At 48.7% G+C, this 24,451-nt stretch overlaps 1 protein-coding gene across 11 annotated transcripts in view; it reads right to left on the bottom strand.

The window, feature by feature from the left end:
- The window catches only part of PTPRU (protein tyrosine phosphatase receptor type U), a 322,599-nt gene that overhangs the window by 122,705 nt on the left and 175,443 nt on the right, over positions 1-24,451 (bottom strand). For all 11 annotated transcript variants that reach the window (XM_075121404.1, XM_048825551.2, XM_048825549.2 and 8 more), the window contains exons 8-9: positions 23,619-23,927; positions 1,365-1,474 (exon numbers count right to left, since the gene is read on the bottom strand). In XM_075121404.1, the coding sequence (XP_074977505.1) occupies positions 1,365-1,474; positions 23,619-23,927 (419 nt within the window). The remainder of the gene's footprint in view (positions 1-1,364; positions 1,475-23,618; positions 23,928-24,451) is intronic.

The following is a 24,451-nucleotide window of genomic DNA, read 5'->3' as shown; positions in this document are numbered from 1 at the left end:
CTCCACACCCCACAAGTTAGTGCACTAACTGACTATGCCATGGACCCACCCAGCCCCACCACTCAGGCTTCTAAGGAGTTCCCTTCAGAAACCAGGATTGTCCTTTTGTGACTAAGAGCCACATGCAGGGGCTCTGGCGTGAAAAGCCATTGCAAGGTGACTACACCAGCATTCAAAGAGAGACATGGAGAGAGATAGGGACCCCGTTGTAAAGAGGATAAAAAGCGGGCTGGATCTCACACTCCAAACCAAGGACTTGAAGGTAGCAATAACAATGCAGTAGCCCTTAATCTCCCTGATAGAAAACAGCGGCTCCAGAATGAAAAGCTGAGCCTCCATCATTCCCCACGCAGCGCGGTTCACGCAGCTGCAGCAAGGGGAACGAAGATAGGCATCAGCTTTTCATTTGTCTGTTTCCGTGCTCTAATAATTTTGTTGATGACGGAGAGGCCAGCGTGAAGGCTGAAAAGCAAAGAGAGATAAGAGGGAGTCTTGCCTGAATTCATTTGGGAGACAGAGGGGCCCTCCCGCGAGCGTCCCCATTCGAGAAACACACTGGCCACAATGTGACATTTTCTCTCTGCACTGAACCGAGCAAAAAGAGACACTCAAAGAACATCTCTCCTCAATGCCTTGCTGAGAAAGGAACAAACTCTACCAACCGCTCCTGTGTTGCCTCACGTGCTGCGAGTGGACTGGATGGGTTGCCAGATGTCCCAGAGCCTGTGAAATGCAACAGCCTGGGGGCTAATGCTACCCAGAACTTAAATGGTGCTTTGCATTCTCAAAGTACTGTACAAACACTTAACAGATTAATCCTCACTGCTGGCTTGGGAAGTAGCTGGTACTGTCCCCTGGGGACATGGAGACACAGGGAGGGCTAACGGCCAATTTTCAAGGGTGGACTCTCATTTTGGGCACTTCTGTGTTTGGATGCCCAATTGTAGAGAGGAGCTAGGTTGGATTTTCAGAGGTGCCAAGCACATGCAACTCCGTATGAAGCCAAGGGTGGCTGCAGGTGATCAGGCCCTCTGAATGTCAGGCCCTGGGTGTCCAAAATGGAGGCACTCAAAATTACAGGCCACTTTGGGACCTAAGTGACTCAACCAAGGCCACACAGTGAATCAGTGGCAGAGGTAAGATAAGAACTTGGGACACTCCTGGCTAAATGGTGTTATTTTTATTATTCTTTATTAGGCTTTGTACCGGGGCCTGGTAACTTTTCAAGTGTTAGTTCCAGGACTGTAGATTTGTGGTAACAGGATTACAGACATTTAAGTGGATTCTTTTAAAACGTATCTGTGGCTCCATCACCCGGCCCCAGGTGCTTCTCCCGTAATGCGGAACAACGCCGTAGAACCTACCTCATACTGGGTGATCAGCCCGTTGGCTTCCAGTGGCTCTTCCCATTTCAGGAAGATCATGTCCTCCAAGGGGGTGAAGGTGAGTGACTCTGAGGCGATGCCTCCGGGGACTAGTGAAACAAAGAGAAGAATGAAGGAACGATGAAATTCTGCCGGGGGATGGCAAGTCTGCGCCGGGCACTCGGCTTCGCTGACAACACTGCTAGTCACAGAAGAGTTAAAAGCAAACAAGAATGCCGTCTGCATCATTATGCCCCCCCAATAAAACCCCACCCGCTTTTCAGACAATGCTGGGGGCACGGCTCAAGCCCAAGAGATTCAGCATTCAGGCTCACACCTTATGCAGATCTCGGTGCAGCTCCAAGTCCAGATAGGATTTAGGGCTGATTGCTGGCTCTTTGGGGATTGCCTGCAACCCCCAGGCATCTTGACCCCATCCAGCTGGAAAGAAAATGGCAGGTGCGGGGAGTTTTTAACAGAAAGGGCCAGATCCTCAGCTGGTGGAAGGCAGCAAAGCTCCATTGACTTTAATGGACCTGCACCAAGTTATCCCAGCTGAGGATGCGGATCACAATGTTCCCCAGTGACTGTAGCACATAGGCAGGGCTTGCTCAGCAGCCTCTGGAAACCAGGGGTTATGAGGAAGCTGCTGAGACACCCCAGCTTGCCCCCAATGTCCATAGGTATAGACAGGCTTTGTGACATCACTGCAGTCTCCGCCAGCTCCCCCCAGCCCAGGGGGAGAACACACAAAGCAGACAGGGGCCGGACTCTTCCTGGAGTGTTTGGAAAGGACAGTGTCAGTTCAATGCTAAGATCAGGACAGCCCAGTGCATTGGAGGCTAGCCTGGGACTTGGGAACCGGGGGGGTCATGTCCCTGCTCTGCCACAGCCTTCCTCTGTGTCCCTGGGCAAGTCACCTAGGCCTAAGTCTCACAGAGGCCTGACTCCCACTGAGACCAATGAGGATCTGGGCCTTGCTCTTGCTGAGCTTCAATCCTCCAGGTGTCCAAGGAAAACAACAGCAATGCGCTACCCCGCTGGGGGGGTCATGAGGCTAAATATTGTATGGACCGTGAGGTGCTCAGCCACCATAATGAAGAGGCCACGTAAGTACCTAGGCTAACACAGCACAGATGCCTTCATCGCTTCAGGGGCGTTGGATTGTTCAGAAACAAACACTTAGGGCTTGTCTACACTTGCACCACACCACTGCAGTGCTTAGTGAAGAAGCCACCTACGCCAATAAGAGAGCTGCTCCGGTCGGCCTAGGTACTCCAGCTCCCCGAGAGACAGTAGCTATGGTGACAGGAGAAGCCCTCCCATCGACACAGCGCTGTCTACACGGGGGATTATGTCACAATAACCGTGTTGCTCCACAGGGTAGATTTTCCACATAGGCCTAGCTCACTAGTGAACTTTCCATTGACTGTCATTGATGCAGGCTCTACCTCAATTCAGTCATGGGGACAATGAAACACTTGGCCAGATGGGGCTGCTAAATTGGGCTGAAGAAATAAATAATAGGATGGAGAGGATCATTCCTCTGATAAGGTTCTCTCCAATGCCCTTGTCCCTGCAGACAGTGGGGTTGGATGGGGACACTCTGCTCTCTTACAGTTTCAAAGAGAAACCTGCAGCTCTGCAAGCTTTCACTGATCTAGATTTGCAGCCCAGAGGACAGAGCAGGGAACACGGTGTCAAGACTCCTGGCTTCTGTACCCAGCTTTGCAACTGAGCTGCTGCATGACCTTGGGCAAATCACTTAACATCCTAGTGCCTCCGTTTGACTATCAGTCAAATGGAGATAATTATCCCACCTTGCAAGGCACACACAGTTAATGTATGTTTCTAAAGTGCTCATGTTCTTTGGATAATGGTTTTGGTAGGTCCTACAAAATCCCTGAGTAGCCACAGGATGGCGCACCCCCTAAGGATGAGTCTGGAATTGGAGAGACAAAGCAGCTTTCATTTTTTCATCCTTACAAAGCACAGTGCAGATTCCTCAATGCATGAGCACTCAGACACTCCCTGTGGCTGGCAAGGCTGCTCTTGGATTGGAGGCAGTAAACCTCATCTCCAGTTTAAGCCAATGAGTCAAACTCAAGAAAAAGTTCAACAGCCCAGGAAAAACAATGGCATTCCCTGAACGTCTCTGCGTAATCCAAGAGACCTTGGGCCAGTCTCTGCAGCAGCAGCACTCGCTCCCTCCTCCATAAACTAGCGCTCAAACAAACCCAACGCTGGGGAATCTGCTGGCTATGCCTGCTCATGTCTCTTTTATAGAGCAGCCTGACTGCATTCTTCTGAGTACAGTCATTCCGCTCCTTTGTAACAGTAAAAGCAAAAGAGTGAAGAGACTCAGGCAGTGGCTGGATACCCAGGCAGAGCAGTCATGAGCACTGCACTAAGGGAATGAGGGTCTTGGATTGCCTGGAGTGTGGATGTTCACCTGAGCCTCTTGGGCCTGCAGAACTCCACGGGGGATCTTACAAAAGTGGGCATTTCTGCAGCGATTGGTCGCACCTGCTCCTGGCAGGGGAAAGTAAAGGGGTGAACGACCCACTACACTTTGCAAAGTTTTACAGCAGCAGCTACCCGAGTTCTCCTATGCCAGGCGCTGTACATGCATGAAACAAGCGACAGACCCTGCTACAAAGAGCTTGCGATCTAAATAGACAAAGTGTGGTAGGGGAAACAGAGGCACAGAGAGAGACTTGCCCATGGTCATACAATAGAGCTTGGAATAGAACCCAGGTCTCTCAACACTAGTCGTGTGTGCTACCCATTAGCCCACACTGCCTCACCTTGGCAAAGCTTCCATTCACCTTAGAGAGTTGGCGTAAAAGTCTGGGTACGGAGCGGGTTCTCTTTTCATTAATAGCCGTTTGCCCTACCAAGAGTGGGATGATTCCGGAACCTAATCAATTCATTCTGCCTCATTGTCAAGCAGTCACTGCTAACTGCCAGCGTCTGTCAAGAGATGCCATGTAGTTAGCACCAATGTCTCTCATCTTAGGGACAGGGGTAAACCGGCACTGGAGAGAGAGCAGCGTGTGCTAACTGCTGACAAGTGCTGACTTTTCAGCAATGACCCTTCTCCTCAAGCAGCCTGGGGTTGTCTCCTTCCAGCCTCCCCCCCCCCCCCCAACTCCTGGGGCGCTCTCCCTTTTACAGTGGCATGGCTGGTTTCCACTAGGACTGCTGAATGTTTGCCCACGTTTGGCGCTGGGCTAGCTGGGAATCACTAGAGATCGAGCCCCCCAGAGACAGCTCTGTAACCAGCTTTGGAAACAGCCTCTGGGGGTGCCTGGGGTACACGTAGCCAAGAGGGAGCTCCCATTCCTATCTCTCCCATCTCCTTCCTTCCTCTCCAAGCTTCATTTTAACAAAGAGAACAGCACCCCCTCTGTCCAGAACAGCCAGCTTGAAACCAGACCACCTGATCGCCATGACTCCCATGCTGTTCATTCACACACACTACAAGACAAAAAGACACCTGCCCAAAGGCTGCACATGGCCCAAGAGTAATTAACATCAATATCCATGCAGGACCATGATGGATCATTTCCATCAGGAGGAGGAACTGATGTTACGAGTCAGGGATTTCTTTAGTACCATCTAGTTTATTCACAAAGAATAAGCACCCAAGTCCTGTTTCCCTGAACATGGTGGGAACAAACAGTCATGGGCATTTCCGTTGCTCACAATTTCCAACCCGGGCTTTCCAGCCAGTCCTTTGTCTTTGCTCCCTCTCTGGGCCAGGCTCATGTCTGCCCAGGTGCCTCTCACTGGCTGCTGGCTTTCTTTCTCTAACACACATACAGAGCTTGCAAATCAATCCCCTAGTCCCTGTATTTGCAACTGGTCTCAGGGAAACCCCACAGACCATACAGCTTAACTCTGCTCAGGCTCTGCCATGTGCCCTAGTGCCTTGGGCAATAGCTTGTATTGTCTTCAGTTCTCTCTCCCCATTTAGCCTGAATAAAGGGTGCTTAGCACACCCATCACCTGTGATTTTCTGTCCATCACCTTCCAGAAAAACAATAACCATCATAAAAACAGCCAGGGGACAGCAGCCACCCCACAACAACAAAAGCAGAGCAAAGACCATCCTCCCCGTCCCCCTCTGCTCCCACTGACCTCAATGGCAGGGGAGTTAGCCCACCCCCAAGGCCACATCTACACTACAAACATAAGGCTTGTCTACATAACAAAACTAAGTTGACTTAAGTTAAGTTGACGTACAGCCGCCGCAGTAATTAAAGCGGTGGTTCATGTCTACACTTGCTCCTTCTGTCAGCGGTGTGTGTCCTCACCAGGGGTGCTTCCACCAACTGAAGTGGGGTTCACTGACAGCTGGAGCCCCTTGTGGGGCTCACAGGTGGCCCCCCACTTCCCCTGGCACTGACAGCCACCCTAGGCAATGTAAGTAATGCAGGGTCTACCCAGACACTGCAATGCCCTAACTACACTGACCTCAGGCCTGTGCCTTTCGTGGAGGTGGTGTTATTATGTCAGTGTAGCAGGGGACTTACTTTCGTGGAAGCAGCATTCTAGTGTAGATGCTGACATAATTAGGCATGTAAGCCACTTTGCGTCCACCTAACTCTGCAGCGTAGACCAGGCCTCAGGCTGATACAGCCACCGCAGTTAGTAATCGCTTGTGAGCGTGTATACTTGGCTCCATGCATTGGCACTGTGTGTACTCACCAGGAGTGCTTATGTCAATGCACAGTGCAGGGCACCATGGGTAGGTATCCCAGTGTGCAACCTGCCACCGTCCAGCACACTGTCTGTTGGAAAGTTTTGGCAATGCATGGTGGAGCAGAAACGAATCATGCTAGGATGACTGGGAGCAAAGGAGTGAACTTCCCAGTATGCAACTGTCTCCATTCCATAGCATCATCTATAGTCCATAATTTTCATGTCTTTTTTCAAAACCTCACAAACCTCCGTGGCCCTCCTCCCTGTTCATCATCTCTGATAGATGCATGGAGCCTGCATTGCTCTATACTCCTGTCGTGAGCGTTGCAAACACAGGACACATGATCCTGAAGTATTTGAAGAGATGCAAGAACAACCAAATGAGTGGGGAACAGGACAATTCCTTGGAGGACGGATTGCCGTGGGATATAGTAAGAACCAATTCAAGGTTGTTGGTGGCGTTCATGGCGCAGCTGCAAATGTGGAACACCACTTCTGGGTCCAAGAAATAAGCGCTGACTGCTGGGATCACATCGTAATGCAGGCTTAGGATGATGAGCAGTGGGTGCAGAACTTTTGGATATGCAAGGCCACGTTCCCGGATCTGTGTGACGAGCTCGCCCCAGCCCTCCAGTGCAGACACACCAGAATGAGAGCAGCACTGATAGTGGAGAAGCGAGTGGCTATCGTGCTGTGGAAACTTGCAATGTCAGATTGCTACTGGTCAGCAGGAAATCATTTTGGAGTTGGGAAAATCCACTGTGGGAGCCATTGTCATGCAAGAGCGCAGGGCGATTAACTGTCTCCTGCTGCGCCGGACTGTCTCTCTTGGCCATGTACAGGACGTTGAGGATGGATCTGCAGCAGAGGGGTTCCCAAACTGCAGTGAAGCAACAGATGCACATCCCTACTTTGGCACAAGACCACCTTGCCACAGAGTATACCAACAGAAAAGACTACTTTTCTATGGCTATGCAAGTATTGCTAGATCCAGGGATGCTTCACCAACATCAGTATTGGCTGCTCAAGGAAGGTGCATGATGCTCACACCTTTAAGAACACAAGACTGTTCAGCAACCTACAAGCAAAGATTTTATTCCCCGACCATGGGATTACCACTGGCGATGTTGAAATGCCACTAGTGGTCCTGGGCGACCCAGTTTATCCCTTTTCCCCCTGACTCATGAAGTCGTACACCGGCCACCTCGACAGCATCAAGGAAAGATTCAACTGCTGGCTCAGCAGGTGCAGAATGACAGTTGAATGTGCTTTTGGTGGATTGAAGGGACGCTGGTGCTGTTTACTTGCAGGACTGGATCTCAATGAGAAAAATATCTCTGTGTCCTGCATAATATCTGTGGAGCAAAGGGGGCAATGTTGCCGTTGGGGTGGAGGGCAGAGCTGGAGCAGCTGTCTGCTGAGTTTGAACAGCCAGACAGCAGGACTATCAGAAGAGCTCAATGCAGAGCTATACGGCTCAGGGAGGCTTTGAAAGAGCGCTTTAACACTAAGCCACAGTAAGGCGTTGTGGTGGATTGTGCTCTACCTGGGCCAGCTGTTTCAGGGCCTGTTAGGAATTTTGTGGTGCTTGCTGCACATCTAAGGATATAACACTGTTAATGGACCCCTTGATTTTGTAGTGCTTGTTGTACATTTATGATGATTACACTGTTTGTCACTGATCCTATGAGTTGTGTCATGCTGTACAGTAACAAGTGAGTGGGTGCTTTCAGAACAGGTAGGCCCTCTGTTGTGAACTAATAAAGTTGAATTATTTTCCAAATAACAGAATTTTATTCAGTAACAAAATCTGTGAAAAGAAAAATCTGTGCAATTTAAAAGCAAATACTTTAAAAACTTAATAAATTAATAGAACAGAACATATGATGGGGAAAGAACATTCATGTCCATTTTACCTAAACATACAGCAGCCGTGGCTCTCACAGGTCAATGTATGTGAAGCTGTGGTTGTCCTTAATTTCAGGCGAGGATTTCAGAGTAACTCCATGACCGTTTCACTGAGATCTCTCAGGAGGATTCAAGGGACATCCCTGTGCACAAAAACAAATTGCTCGGCATAACCCCCTTCCACCCACCTAAATTAATGAAAAGTCGATAGCTGTATCCTGCTAACTTGGGGGCACCATCAGTACATCACTGTAATGGGAAATACATTTACACGCTTACCCGAGCTTCCTTCCCCTGCACTGGGCTCGCACATGATCAACTGCTGGGACTGACCGGAAAACAGATCCTGGCACATGGCATAGCTGGTCCCACCCCGTCGCATGTCCTCCTTCCTCCTCCTCTTCTTCCTCCACTACCTCCTCGCTGTTCACGCCGGAGGCCTGGGACTCAGGCTCCTCGGCAGTATCTCTAGTGTGAGTCGCAGTGGGGTCTCCCAAAGTACGGCACACAGTTCTTTGTTAAAGTGGCAGGTCTGCAGCTCGACACCAGATCAACTGTTGGCCTCACTGGCCTTCTACTGCACCCGCCGCAGTTCCTTTGCTTTCACGTGGCGTTGCTGCTGGTCCCTGTCATAGCCCTTCTCCTCCATCCCCAGTGCAATCTGCTTGTAGATGTCCACATTTCTATGGCTGGTCCATAGCTGGGTCTGCACAGCCTCTTCTGTGCTGACCACGCTGGCTACACTCTCCAGTTTGGGGCCCCACACTACAAGAAGGATGTGGAAAAATTGGAAAACATCCAGCGGAGGGCAACAAAAATGATTAGGGGACTGGAACACATGACTTATGAGGAGAGACTGAGGGAACTGGGATTGTTTCGTCTGCGAAAGAGAAGAATGAGGGGGGGGTTGATAGCTGCTTTCAACTACCTGAAAGGGGGTTCCAAAAAGGATGGATCTAGACTGTTCTCAGTGGTACCAGATGACAGAACAAGGAGTAATGGTCTCAAGTTGCAGTGGGGGAGATTTAGGTTGGATATTAGGAAAAACCTTTTCACTAGGAGGGTGGTGAAGCACTGGAATGCGTTACCTAGGGAGGTGGTGGAATCTCCTTCCTTTGTGGTTTTTAAGGTCAGTCTTGACAAAGCCCTGGCTGGGATGATTTAGTTGGGGATTGGTCCTGGTTTGAGCAGGGGGTTGGACTAGATGACCTCCTGAGGTCCCTTCCAACCCTGATATTCTATTATTCTCCCCACAGGCCCAGGAGAGCCGACATCTCCTGTCTACTCTAGGCCAGAGCGCGTCTGGAGAGTGTAGCCAGCGTGGTCAGCTGGGCAGTTGCACACAACAATGGGGAGCTGCTAGGTGTGCTTGCTGGACAGTCAGGAAAAGGCATTTCAAAAATTCACACGGCTTTAAAGGGAGTGGGGGAGATCTGGGCTGCTGGGCAGTGAAGTTCACAGTTGTGACCACAGCAGTCAGTGTCAGGCCTTGTGGGACAGCTGCTGGAGGACTGTTAGGGTCAACATAGCTAACGTATCGTCTACACTCACCTTGCATTGCCCTCAGTACATCGACCATGGCTCAACATCACTTGGGACGGTGGTGTTGCTATGTTGGTGTAACAACGCACTTACAGCAGTGGGAGGCAAATTTTAGTGTAGACACATGCACACTAGGTCAACGCAAGGCAGCTTATGTTGACCTAACTTTGTAGTGCACACCAGCCCTAAAATTTAGGTCCATTTAGCTACGACACTCTGGGGTGTGAAAAATGTACATCCTTGGGAGACGTATATAAACCAACCTATGCCCCAGTACAGACACTCAGAGGTCGACAGACGAATCAGTTGTCCGCTGGGTTTCAACACAAGGACTCTAGATCTAAAAATCATAAATCTATACTTGGCTGAGCTAAAGGGAGAGCTCCACGAGGTGAAAGGAAGTAGCAGACTCATGAAATTCTAGGCATACACTAGCCACTCGAGATGGACAAAGAGCCACACTATGTTAGTATGGGTTACATTTGTATTCTTCACTCTCCCAAGCCTGGAGATTATGCTGTGCACTGCTCCACCCAGTATGATAAAAGCCTTGCATGAGATCTGATCTGCAAACGTTTTGGCAGTTTCTGCATGGCACTACCATTCCCTCTAATTAGCAATAAGAATAATAATCACAACCACAAACGGCAACAAGTGAAGACACTAAGATCGATAGTCACTCATTTAGCATGGATTTCTTTTTTCTCTCCCCAACCCAAAGTGCTTATTAAGGAGGACAGAACAGGCAATTGCTTTGCAGAGATCACAATTCATGAGTAGTATCATCTGCTGCAGGCGTTAATGCTTGAAAAATGCACCCTCTGATTTGAGACAGAGGGAGCGATTATAACCACTTACCAAAAAAAATTACACATCGCAACAGGGACAGATCTGCCGAAAGAACAACGTGGATGGAAAGTCCAAAAACATTATTAACGACCATTAGCTGGGCCGTCCTGAAATTGCCTGTTTGAAAATAGGCTTTTTGGTTGTGTGCGCCATTAAGGCCATGGCTAGCTGTTTTGTTGAGCTCTGTGGTTTGGGTTCACAGGGGCTTGAGCCATATAAACTTCTTGCCCTGGGTTTCCACTTTGAGTTCAAACTACCAGGAAGAGAAAGACCTCAGTTAAAAGCCCTGAGCATCTCCTAGTTCTGCACTGAATGGGCATTTTCACAGTTTCAATGCAAAGCTGTCGCTCTACCAAGACTCACTGGAAACTCAACTCAGAACACTTTGCAAGCCTTGGCCAGAGATTCGGTTTCCTAACAAAACCTGGTGAGTTTCTTGTGCTTTTGGATATAGCTGCAGATAATTTGTTTCAATGCATTTGCTCCTCTTCTGTCTGGGAGAGGATCAGGATTCCCTCAACTCTATCCATGACTTGCTATTACTCTCCAACTGGTTCTCATCCGTAGCTGTTTCATAGCTGTCTGTTTGTGTGGGTACTCGATAATCAAGATGTGTTGGCAAATTCCCATTGGATATGGAGGTCACATGGAAGTGATTCTGTTGCCTGATTGGAGAAAGCGGACTCAGAGTCGGGATCAGAGTATAAATACCAGGCCCTGATTCAGAACGGAACTTGAACATGTGCCTAACTTTAAGCTCCTGAGTAACTGCACTGAAAGTCAATAGGACACTTGGGTGTTTAAAAGGTAGGCACATGCTTATTACACGCTGAATCTTCCGACCACAGTCAAAATTACTTTTTCACGAACATTGAACATGTCCATGAACATCTCGGCCAGTGAATGCGTTTGATGGGATACGATCCCCTGGCTGCAGGTGAAGGGAATTCAGTTCTTCCTTCGAACAAATGTCCACGGACAGTTTTCTTGCAGCGTTTTTGCTCAGACCTCATTCCACAGCCATGGGACAGGGATCGCCTTACCCCGTGTTCCCGCCGTGCAAATACACTATTTCCACTTGACTGACAAGTTAATTGAATCAGCAGCACCATGTCGTACACATGTACACAAGACACTTATTAAGTTCATGGAGCATTAGGGAAACCTTTGGGGCAGAGAGAGATTTTTTTTTATCTTGGAAACAAATGCACAGAATTCATCTGCAAATTGAAACCATGCTCAGCACTATGCAAATGCTCCATTTAATTACAAGTGTTTGGAATGCATCTGACGTTTCACCGCAAAGGATACAGGAGCACAGTCTTCCAGGGCACATTCCCCTGCTGCTGCGAGACATAACCTTCTGTGGCAGCCTGGAACTGCGGAATACATTACTCTCCCATAGCACCTCTCATCTGAAGATCTCAATGGGCTTCAGTTGCCAATTAAGTCTCACAACACCCCCTAGGGGCTGTTCTGATACCGCAGACAGGAGTGCAGAATATATGCAGACGCACATTGTTTATTCTTTGTATTGTGGCAGATAGATAGGGGAGTGCGTATGGGGGCAGACAGATAATTCTAATTGCTACAAATAACACTCCAATTAACACACAGTTCTGGGGGTTATAATCAATTATAGCAATTATTATTATCAGTTATAATCAATAATAGCAATAATCACACACACAGGCAGATCACAAGTACACCCAAAAAAACCCCAATCAAATAATGCATACCTTTCACAACGCTATAAGGAACATTCTTTCACCATCCTATTGAATGCTGGATCACCCAGGAGAGATCTATATAATTAAATATGCTTCTATGGACAACAAGACCATCCAGGATTGAAGTAGTTAATGCCAACAAAACATTGTAGAAGGGATGCATAAATTCATCCTTCAATGGATCACCAATTGTTAGCTCATAGGGACTTCCATGGGAGGCAAATTATCCCACATCTTACTACTGCACTTTCCTCTGAGACATCTGGTGCTGGCCACTGTCAGAGACGCTACTGGGCTGGATGGACCACGGCTCTGTTAGGATATAGATATTCAGGCCTGTCTGTAAAGGCCTATACTCTAAGAATTTAGGTGTATTCTTATCACTTGGCTAGTGATAGAGGTATAAAAGAAAGAATCAAAATCACTGTCTGCTGGTGTAAGGACCTTCTCTTACTGTGACAGTCTGAGGCCCTGTTATTAGGCTAAGGCCTTTGGCTAAGCAGCAGAGGCAGCCATAAGCTGGGAAGCAAACAGTCACATCCTCACATTCCAAACTAGTCACACTGAAATAAGGTGCTATTCGGCTGTTAGGAATGCAGTCCTGTCCTGATGGTTCCTATCACCTCCAGAGAAAGGGAAGTGCCTAGAAAATGTAAAAGGAAACTTAGTTTGATAGCATCCTGTCTGGCAAGAACTCACTTATCAATAGCTGGGATGTGAAATCCTCACTTCTGTATTGTCTTGTCATTATAGTTCCCACTTTGCTGTTGTTTGTCTGTATAATCTCTGTCTGGTTCTGTGATTGTTCCTGTCTGCTGTATAATTAATTTTGCTGGGTGTAAACTAATTAAGGTGGTGGGATATAATTGGTTACATAATCATGTTACAATATGTTAGGATTGGTTAGTTAAATTTCAGGAAAATGATTGGTTAAGGTATAGCTAAGCAGAACTCAAGTTTTACTATATAATCTAGTCAATGAGGAAGTGACTGGGTGTGGGTGTGGGTGGGTGTGGGTGGGCATGGGCATGTGGGTAAGGGAGATGGGAACAGGGAATGGGGGTAAGAAAATTGGAATCATGTTTTGCTAAAGGGGGAAATGGGAACAGGGAATGGGAGTAAGGAAGTTGGAATCATGTTTGGCTAAGGGTAGGAATGGGAACAGGGACACAGGTGTAAGGCTCTGTGGTGTCAGAGCTGGGAAGGAGGATACTAAGGAAGGAAACTGGAATCATGCTTGCTGGAAGTTCACCCCAATAAACATCGAATTGTTTGCACCTTTGGACTTGGGGTATTGTTGCTCTCTGTTCATGCGAGAAGGACCAGGGAAGTAAGTGGGTGAAGGAATAAGCCCCCTAACAGGCTCTGACCCAACCTGGCAGTTCCTATGTTCTGTAAGGCAGCAGGTTTTCCTGAGCTCCATTCTGAATGCTCCCTCTCCTAGCGCAAGCGGTGCAGAGACAACAGGCGTGTGTAACAGCTCGCTCCCTGGTGACTCCCTGATACTCAAGTTTGGGTTTTATTTTCAGCAATAAGGGTTTTTTAAATGTAGGGGATTCTTTCAAACATAGGTAAAAAAAATAGGAAAAATTCAGGGAGCAATACAAGTGGAACAAGTTTCACACGGTCTGCGGCACAAAGTCTGAGATACAAAATAAAAGCAGTATAAATCACATGGGCTGGGATTTCCTACCGTCTTACAGGGACTCTCCCGGTGAGCTCATCTGTGGTCGCTCCCCCATCATCCATCTCTTCTGGCCCAAATCCACCGCCCTGTCTCAGCCTTCCCTGTCAAAACCGCCTCTGCCTCCATGGGTGCTCGTCCCCAAATCTGCCTCCTACGCATGGTCCTCTGGGCCCAGGTTTCCTCTCACTGTAACGGGTACTCCTTTCCTCAGCTCCCTGGGACGCACACCTTGGATGGCTTAGAGGAATCAGAGCCGGCACCAGGCAGCCACATCATCAGTCAAGAGGTTGCTGTGAGAAGCCTCGTTTCTGGAGTCAGTTGAGAGGGACCCTTTTCTTTATTATTTCTTTACAATCTTGCTGCCAATCGTGAAATGCCAACAGCGCTGGCTCACACATCCACACCCAACTCCATTAGTGCAACTCACCCCAGACTGGCAGTACCCGCTGACACATCATTCCCAGCTCCCTGCTGCTCGGGTAATGTCCCTCCATCTCATCCTGCCATCCCAGTCTGGAGCCTGCTCACACAGCTTTGCTGATGCCCCTCCAGCTACTCCAGTCCAGAGCCCGCATGCACACACACTACCTCTGCCGAGGCCCTTCCGTCCTGACCTGTAACCCCATCAGCTGTTCCGATCCGGGGTTTATATTTGCACAGGCACTGCTGAATTAGTGCAGTGGTTTTCCAAGGCAGATAAATCAAACATCCAGCTAGAACTATGTAAACTAGTCAGCGGAGGGGGAAAAGGCTCATTTCACATCTGAATTGGAACTCAAGTCTCAAGAGGCAAGAGGCATTCGGTCCAACTTGGCTGCTCTGCTGAGCAGCGCTGACCTCAGAATGTGCAACGATTACTGCAGCTGCTATCCATGTAAACATTGGAACACAGCAGCTTAAGTGAACTCTGGTGATTTCCTGAGTAACAGGCGCTGAGCTTCCGTGCGTAGAGACTGCTGGAAGTGTGCGTGTGTAGCCGGGGAAGGTCACCAGGAGTTTTATTCTTCCATCGATTGTATCTTTCACTCCACCGTAATGGAGGAGGAGTTATGCTTTTGTTGTGCTAAAACTGGATCCTTTCAAGAGCCTTTTTTCCACCCTCCGTAAACACTTTAAATAAAGCAACATACACACACACACGCCTGCCTGTTCCGAAGAACAAAATGATTTGCTCTCCTAAGTGGTGTATCGCTAATTACTCAACTATTTTACGCATCTAGAGAAGAAAATGCTCCAAGTGCTTTGATTTGTGATAGCTCGAGGGATGTGGGGGTGCATGTGTGTTCGTGAGTGCATGTGCACGAATGCATGTGCACACGTGTGTGTGAGCATGTGGGGGATGTGAATACACTTATATGTGAATGTGGGTGGTGTGCAGTCACATATGTGCATGCATGTGTGGATGTGTGTACATGTAGCGTGTGTGTGCATATAGATGTTTGCACACGTGTGTGTGGTTGTATGGGGGTGTATGCATGTGTAAATATGTGAAGGGGATAAATTAGGAAGTGGTGGGTGGCTTGAACTACCTGTTTCTCATTAAAAAAACTTTGCAAAGTTTGCAGCAACTTGCAGCCAGTTTCAGGCTGAAATAGGCGGCAGCAGGGGAGGGCAAGTGTCAGAGGTCTCGTGTGTGCATTAGAAAGGGACTGCTTTGTTAGCTCCCAGGAGGCATCTTGAAAGGGAATCTTTCCTTTCCCTTTGATGGGCTGGACCATTACAGCTCCAGGTGCCTTATCTGCTAACCCAGAGCACAGGCAGGAATACAAGCCACAGAGAGAGATGGCCAAATACAGTTCCAGTGAGATAACTGACTCAAAGCTGCCCCCTCAATCTGTGCCATTTCAGAGGCGGGGGGGACCTTTTACTTTTGCTTTGTAGCTGAGAAAGGAGCCTGACCCAACACTCCAGGTGCAAACAGTCCCAAATTCAGACCTGAATCCAAACTACCCAGCTGAGTCCTCCCACATGGGCTGTCAGCGGGGTCTGAGCTGGGGACCTTCAGCACTGACGCACAGACCACGTGGGGTAGCTCCGTTAGCTAGCAACATTAGTAGACTGTTATCTTCTACCAGGCCAGTCAATAGGGGAGGCAACAAATACTTTGCCTGTGCATTACTCTCCCTCTGTAAAGATCCCAGTGCCAGCCATTACCACAGATTACCACTGCAATGTGGCTACCTCTGGCATAGAAGGCAAAAACCAAGTGAAACACCATACAATGCACACGAGGGGGAGGAGGGGAAAGGTTGACCAAGGACGACAGAACACAGCAGCTACTGTTACTAAAATGCCTTGGGATGTTTACTGTCATTGCAGAGCAGATGGGACCCCGTTTTTGTTTTGTTTTTTAAGGTCTCATCTGAAAGACCCACGTATGGTGAACTACGCAGCACTCTGCTGATCTCCCTAGGCGGACTTGTTCACTCTTCCAGAAGCCCAGTTCTCCCTCCTACTGGACGGGACCCACTCCCTTTGGAAGGGATAGTAAATACTGATGTTCCATGGAATGAAAACAGGGGGATCCTGGATTCCAGTGCATCTAGATGGGCCAAACTCAATGCCCAGCCAATGTCCACACTCCAAACACAATTGTGTTGTTGCAACCAGGTCACAACACTCTGAATGGGTCACAAGATACACAGCTGACCTGTGTTCATAGAGGAGCTTATCCAAGCCAACACCATGTGTGCACCTCCACCCATCCTATGCTGTATAACCATGATTGTACCAGTGCCTTCTGGGGAAATCTGAACAGCCATCCCACAGTGCCTCAGGAGCAAGGGATTCCAGACATCTTTCGGACCACTATGGTAAGAGGAGGCAACTGTTCTTTATACAGAATGACTCAAGCAGAGGAGCGACCCTCCTACCTCCTTCCCAACGGCGTTTCCACCTCAACAAAAAAATCCTCTCTTTGTTCTTTTCCACGCCGTACCTGGCAATTTCTTTTCCAGTGACTCATCAGGGAACATCTAGCCTTCCGCGGCGATACACAACAGGGATATGCAAATAAAGTTTGCTTCATGTCAAAAAAGCCAAAATAAAACTCAATTGAGGGTCCTATTATTCACAAACCTTCACCGCCATCGTTAATTACACGGGTGCTTGCTTGTTACAGATTTCCAGCCCATTTTTTAAGAAGAACCCTGGGTTGCTCTCAGACTTGGAGGGTGGGACAGATATGGAGGGAGAGAAATTAGATCAACTCTTTCCAGTTACAGTTTTTAAAACGTTTACAACATGGTGCTTGCTTGGAAAAGCAACTCCGTGAAATGCATCCTGGGGCTCCATGACTATGGTGTCTCAGTCTTTCCACATCAGGTGTGCCCAGTTTACATGACTATTACTATTATTACTTATTATTACTTGTATTATGGTGCTGACTAGAAACCCTAATAAACTCCATTGTGCTAGGCGCCATACAGACACTTAGGGTACGTCTACACTGCAAAAAAGGGTGTGTTCTTAACGAGGGTTAGCGAACCTCAGTCAAAGTAGCAGTGAAGACATGGCTTTTAACTCAAGTTAGTGGCTCAAGTTCTATTTCAGGCTCCCCTATAGGCTTTAACTCCAGCTGTTAACCCAAGTCAAAAGCCGAGTTGCCAAGTCTGAACTGCTCTTTTAATATGGGTTAGATCATCTGAATCAGGAAGACGTGTTTTTTCAGTGTAGACATATCCAGAGTACAAGACAATCCCTGAGCCAAAGCGCTTGCAGTCTAAAGAGACAAGAGGAAACAGAAGCACAGAGAGATGATGTGATTTGCCCAAGCTCACAGGGGCAGGCCTGTGGCAGAGGTAAGAATACAGCCCCAATCCGGTGCCCTACCACGGGATCATGCTGCCTCTCTACGAGCTAAGCCAGGTTCTTTTTTCTCCTGCAGCATCACTAGCAAGAGCACTTCTGCTGGGCCACATTCTCCTCTCAGTGACTCCCGCGTAACTCAGCTGAAAAAAATTCCCTCAGCAGGAAGGAAGCTGGCCCATCGTCTTCAGTGTGACTCTGCAATTGGAACGTACTTAACAAGGTACGTCTGACAACAATGCATTCACTAGAACAGAATCCAGCTCGCTCACCCAGGCCTGGGCTGGCTCTGCAGGGCTCCCAGGAATAAAAAGCAGCAGAGACTTATCTTAGCCACTAACGTCCGCAGATCTAACTTCGGATACACGCAGCGGACAGATTTGCCGACTAAGAAGGGGCTGTTTTTACACAGGCACTTTCCAAATCTTTTTCTGCTAATATTTTAACATGAAAAAGCATAACAAAGCCACCAAAAATCTGAATGTGTTTCTACTAGATATTAGTTTCAAACACGGGAACGGAGTTTCATGCACAATCATTAGCTAATTTAGATAAATCAGACAGATATGTAACTGAGACAAATACACATGTTTAATTTACAATAGATCCACGCTCATACAGAGATTTATTGAAAGGGAGAGACTGTACACTGTATCAAGTTTCACTCAAGAGGGAAGAAAAAAAAGTCTGGTTAATCCATGTCTGGTGAAAAGCAGCTGGAGTGATTACAGTACAGCAAGGAAACAGCTGGAGCTACCGTATTACAGCACAATAAGAAAACAGCTGGAGCAATCACAACATGGCAAAAACAGCTGGAGCAATTACAGTTAAAAAATAAACAGCTGGGAGTGCTGAGGTGGGCACAGAATCATCAGGCAGGTTCAGAGCAGGGTTTAGGGAAGGCGGCTGTAGGGTTGGATGCAGGAAGAACAGCTATTCTTGTGGTCATGGTACTGCAGGACTCAAAAGATCTGGGTTCCAGATCTTTGCCACAGAAGCCTTGTGCAAGTCATTGAATCTCTCTGCACTTTAGCACTGCCCCAGTACAGTGGGAATGATAATACTTCCTTTGTTGACTTAGATTGGAAGCTCTTTGGGGTGGAGCTTGTCTTTCACTAGATGAATAGACAGCCCTTAGCACCAGTCTGAGTCGAGGGCCCTACAGTGCAACCATTGTATAAATAATGACAACCACAACCTCTGGTGAGCCCCAAAGCTGAGAGGATTGCTCATTATTGCCGGTGTTCTGGGGATATAGCGAGGCAGGCACGGGGCAAAGAGAACAGACGTCTCCATCATTCAAAGGATGATCTCCAGCACTCAGCCTCTTCTTGGACAGCAACTAGACAGGATGTCCTGTTTCTGTGGAGCTTGAATCTGTGATGCTGAGGTTTTATTTGGCTGGGTCACGATGGATCATTGTCTTTTAATGACTCTTTCTCCCAGCCCTAACCGTGTAGGCTAAAAAGAAGGGCAGCTTCCCAGCTGCTTCGCTCACTACCAGTGCTTAAACATTTGTGCATGTCAGAAGACGGCCCATGGACTGACCTTAAGCCCCTGCCTACAGTCTAACCTGAAACTTCGCATTAGAGCTGGTCAGGAAAAGGTTTTTTCCCCTATGGAAAATAATAATATTTCATTTACCTCCAAAATTTCCTCTGAAAAGTTTTGTGTTTCTTGTTGCAAACCAAAGACAATTCAGCTTTCAGCCATTAAAACCAGAACATTTTCTATGTTGGCGGGTTGGCCGCTGATGAAAATAGTAATACTTTTATTTAAAAATAAATTAAAAAATCCCACAACAATTGTTTTTGACAAAACCTTGTTTTTCAACAAAACCGCTGGTCACCGAGAAGAACTTTGCCATCTCTATGCACTGTAGCCTGGGGCTAGAACGACTCCGGGCCCTACAGACAGTGGGGGGTGGATTAGGAGCGGAGTTTGAAAATGCCCAGGAAGGAGCCAAGTGTTGCCACAGCCTCTGCCATTTTGTTTTCCTTGCTAAGCTTCCTAAACAGGCCGATCAGATAAACCTTCCATGGAGTCAAAGCCAACGCACCAGGCTTCCACAGTATGCAAATTAAACCCACTAATACTGTCCTTAGTAATTATAGGTTCTTCCAGGTCAATTGCTAATACTTGAGGCTAAAACATATTGCAGAGATTAATTATCTTGTAACCTGCAGTTGTAAACTCTTCTGCTAAGGCTATAGTTTGGAAGAGAGGCACAGGCAACTCGTTCCCTTGTGACTACATCGGTACCTATCCTGTTCTTGCTTAGGTTAGGTTAGCTCTCCTGCTGTTCCTTCGACTGCAGAGAGGTTACGCACCCCCAGGATGTTCTGACCTGAACCAAATCTGGAGCATCACAGGGTAGGATGCCAGTGAGGGACAGGGGGCTGTTGATGCTCTCCGGCCAGCATGTTTTACGTCTTACACATTCTGTTCTTGTTTAGGCAACTTAATTGTAAGTGATGGGTGAACCTCAAAAGACCCAGGTTCAGAGGGACACCCAAAAGCTTGTAATGGCTGGAAGAGCCTTCTCCTGCCCCTCTGTGCAGCCCAGACGCTCCACTTCATCCAGGGCCTTTCTCTGCAGGAGTCACTCCTGAATGTCCTGCTGCTTAAGCCCCCATCCCTTGCAGTCCTTGCACAGCTCCCAGCAGGATCTGGAAAGCTGTTATGCACCAGTGCGAATGGATGTATCCTCTCTGCCCGGAGGATGATGTCCCCAGCCCATGTGCGCCTGCTCCATTACTGCTAAACACATAGAAGGTGAGGATGGTCATGTTGGAGACATGGGTATGTGTGACACATGGATTTAAGCATGACCCTTACTGCTAATAACGTTCTCCCCTTTGAGTCCTTGCTCCTGCGGCTCCGCTCATATAGCCAGGATCTAGCTAGCATCCAGCACCTTTAACTAGGGGGCTGCCTGGTAGCACCCTCAGCCACGCCACTTGGATCTGCCCGGCGCCCCCTGCCCCACTCCACTCTTTACGCCTTGTCTTCCTCGGCCCAACACTCTACCCCTGCACAGCAACTGATCAGGCCCTCGTGCAACCAAAGCCACCGTTCCTGCATGCCCAGCAGGTGGCAGGTTCCCGGGGCGTGCAGCCCTTTCCGCTGTCCGAGTCACTCCAGCACGTGTGGGGGCTGAAAACTGGGTAGCGAGAAGGGAGTTGGTATATTAGAAGCATAATGAGTCATTAGTGGAAGTTACCTTCCCTGAGCTCCCATGGGACACAGTACATCTCCTGTGGCTGGCTCCTGAAATACTGTACCAGTTCCACTTCATTAGAACACTGTTCTGTCTTGTATTTCATGTCACGTTATCTGGATCTTCAGAGCTCGAAATTAACTTTATAGGGCGAGACCACTCAGCTAATCCCTGCCTGGCACAGCATGAGAGAGAAGGGAAATGTATGCTGAATGTCAAACAAACGCTTCCTGCTCGATTAGGCTGCAGTGCTGAGAAGTGGCAGGAACCCAGTCTCTTGGGACACTGAAAACTCAACAGAGCAAAGCACTGGAGAATATAGGAAAGGGGCCAAAGCTGAAATACCAGCCCCATTAAATGGCAAAATTCCCTCTGACTTCAATGCTGCAGTAGTCAGGATGGTCCTGGGATGGTCTAGATCCTAGGAACTCATCCTGAGCATTGGGCCACCCTACTTTTCCCATATTACTAAGTGGGAGGGAAGTTCCAGCCAGCTGCTGGGTATATGGGAGTAGGGAGAGGCCACAAGTGGGAATGGTTGAGAATCACTGCTCTGGATGACCTACTGGGAATAGGTTTTTTCCATCTCTAATTTCTAGTGGCTGCTAAGAGCCAGCCATCTAGCAAGCACTAGCATGGGAATGGGGACTTCTCCGAGGGCACAGAAACAATTATTTAACATGCGTAGGGCAGGCCAGCCCAGTGGATCAGCATCAGGGGGACGAGCTAGATCCCAGCACAGGGCAATCGGGTTCCAGTGCTGATGGCAGGGCCTCTTGTCCCAAGGGCTCCGACCACAGCAGGAGGCTTTGGCTTTTCAGGCCTCAACACGCTTTGAGACAAGAGTCACCTGCCCACCCGGGGATACCTGCCCTAGCCAGAACTCTCAGCTCCCTGGATGAGGGGGAAGGGGAAGAGGCTGCCTAACCTGGTGCAGAGCTGGGGTAAATGTACGACAGCTCGGGTGGGCATGACGGGGGCCCTGATGGCTCAGACCCAGCGTCTGCAGTAACACTGCAGACATCGTGTATGGACCCAGAGCAGTGGCGACACACAGACTCCAAGCAAGGGGAGGGAGATGAGCAAGACCTGCCCAGGTATGCCACCTGCTAGACCAGCACTGGCTCCCTTTCAGAAGATGCAGCCCACAGCAGTGGTGAGCCTCAGGGTCATGTCTGTCTTGGGCCAGGGCCAGGAATGACATGAGAGAATTTGTGCACAGATGGTTTGGGGAAACACTTTCCACAAGGAGCCAGGGCCTGCTGTGCTCTCATCCACACAAACGGGTCATCCGATGAAGAGCAAGGAGCTCATTCACCTGCTACGAAACCGCACGTCCGTGCTCTTGTGCCGGGTGCAAACACCGGTCAGCGAAACAAAGCCTATAACTGAGGCAGGCTGACCTCTGACTCTTTCTTGCTGTTTATAATTACCTCACAGAGGCTTAATTAATTAGTGTTTGTGAGCCTCGGGTTAAAGGGGCTGCCTAAATGCAAGGTACTAATTATTTTAATTATTATGATTGCTATGAGGCTTCGATTCCCTAACAAGAAGAACGAAGACCAAGGATGTTTGGTGCTGAGGACAATCTGGTTGACAAAGGAGAAATGCGACAAAACTAGAAATTCTGATGGAGAATTGAAAAACGCTGCCTGGTTGTCTTGGTCCTGCCAGTCCTAAGGCCATACACAAAGTTGTTACGCAAAGTGCGGGTGGAAACTACCACTTGGCACAAGTCAGGGTAAGTGCAAGATGTAGCTCTCTGCTCTGAAAGGCAGGCAGACACCCGCCGCCTGAGAGCCAGCTCTGTCGCCTGAAAGAACACGCAGCAAAAAGGGCCGTGACATGGGTAGAGGATGGGCTTGTGTCGGGCTAAGCACCATCCTGCTCCCAGGAGTGAGGCACCTAACTAGGCAATCCCCTCTTCAAGCTCACTCCCGCTACTGGGCAGAATAACTTGGTGCTCACTCAGCAGTGTTCTTAGGAGTGCAGGATTGGGCCCCATCACATGCCCTGTCCTACACAGGATGTTTTACCTACCATAGGGCCACCACCTTCCCTTGGAAGGAGAACTAGAGCCCTTCCACTGAAAAGACACAAATCAGAACAGCCAGGGCATTGGGCGCCGCCCAGCCTGGAGCGACCCAATCTGGCGCTCAGTCCAGACAGGGACAGATTGCATAGGGAGAGGTGATGGATGAGGGACGAATATAGGGCAGGAAGGAGAGAGGCCTAGTGGTCTGCTCGAGCCAGTAGTTCTTGGTGTGAGTGAGTCCTGCCAACCAGTCTGAGCTGGCTAGCATATCAATGGTATATTAATAACAAGTATTCTCCACACCACTCGCCTATTAGAATGCATTAAGACAAATAGCACTAAGCACACATATTACAGCAGTCACATAGCTTAATTTGGCATATACGTTTACTATAATCCCGTTCTCTTGTGCTAGCTGTCCCAGAACACCTTGCATTAGCTGAAGTAAGCTTTGGCTTAAGTAGACAGGAAAGCGTCAGGATCAGGACACATGATTGTTTTACCATAGCGAGAGGAAGGGAGTTATTCTCACAGCACAGCAGTGGACCATCCCCAAGGAAAAGGACAAGGTGCACACATGCACACATCATAGAGCACATCCCCTGGACTGCCCCCATCACCATATTCCCCATCTGCAAGGATCCCTTGGTGGCCTCTCTGGGTGCTCCCCTGCCCTGCCCCAAGCTGCGGCTTACCTGGTGCAGAGGCAGAAGGAGAGGCTGCCCTGCCACAGGCGTCCCAGTGCACAGGGGCCGCAGCTGGCACTTACCATCCTCATCCGTCTGGAATATCATCTCCTTCCCTTCCTTGCGCCCCTCGGGGTTGGAGAGAATGAGCTTCACGTGGACATTCTTGTAGGGCAGCAGGTTCTTGATGGTGTAGTGGTGGACGTTGTGCTCCATCTTCATGCACTCCCGGAAGGTCTGGTTGTGGCTGGTGCCCACGAAGTAGCGGTAGCAGAGTGAGACCATGTAGGTATGGCAGCGCGTCAGGTTGTAGCCCAGCGGCTCCCACTGCAGTGTCAGCTGCCTGGACTGGATCTCAGAGAAGGCCAGGCCCTTGGGGGCCCTCATGGGCTCTGGCAGGGAGGGGGAGAGAGAGAGAGAGGCGTGACACAAGGAAAACCATCCACTAGGAAGGGTAATGGGGCTAAATCTGGGGCAGGACCCAAAAGAAATTAATTTGGTGAACCTCAGCTTTGATCCTAGTGAAAGCAGGTCCACGGTGCAGCCTAATTGCTCAGGAAGACCCAAATCTAGCAAAGCAGAGGGCTCTGCAGGACCACCATGGAGCCTGGATTCTCATTTACACTAAGGCCCCTTTACACCGCTCTGAGCAGCATAAAGGAGACAAAGTAAGTGTAAATGTAACTTACACCCAATTTAAGGTCTCTTTACACTGCCACAATGATGTAAAGGGCCTTAGTGTAAATGAGAATCAGGCCCTAGATGAATAGCTAAAATAGATTAGATTGATACATTTTCAGAAAGAAAGAAAGACAGACAGACCTTGTTGTGTGACTTTGGGCACATCACTTCACCTCTGAGTTTCCCCATCGGAAATGTGGGGATGCTCATCCTCCCCGTCCTGAGTCTTTGCCAT

Source organism: Caretta caretta, chromosome 19, assembly GCF_965140235.1.
Source record: "Caretta caretta isolate rCarCar2 chromosome 19, rCarCar1.hap1, whole genome shotgun sequence".
NCBI classification, from domain to species: domain Eukaryota; kingdom Metazoa; phylum Chordata; order Testudines; family Cheloniidae; genus Caretta; species Caretta caretta.
This window is presented reverse-complemented; position numbering and strand designations above follow the sequence as displayed.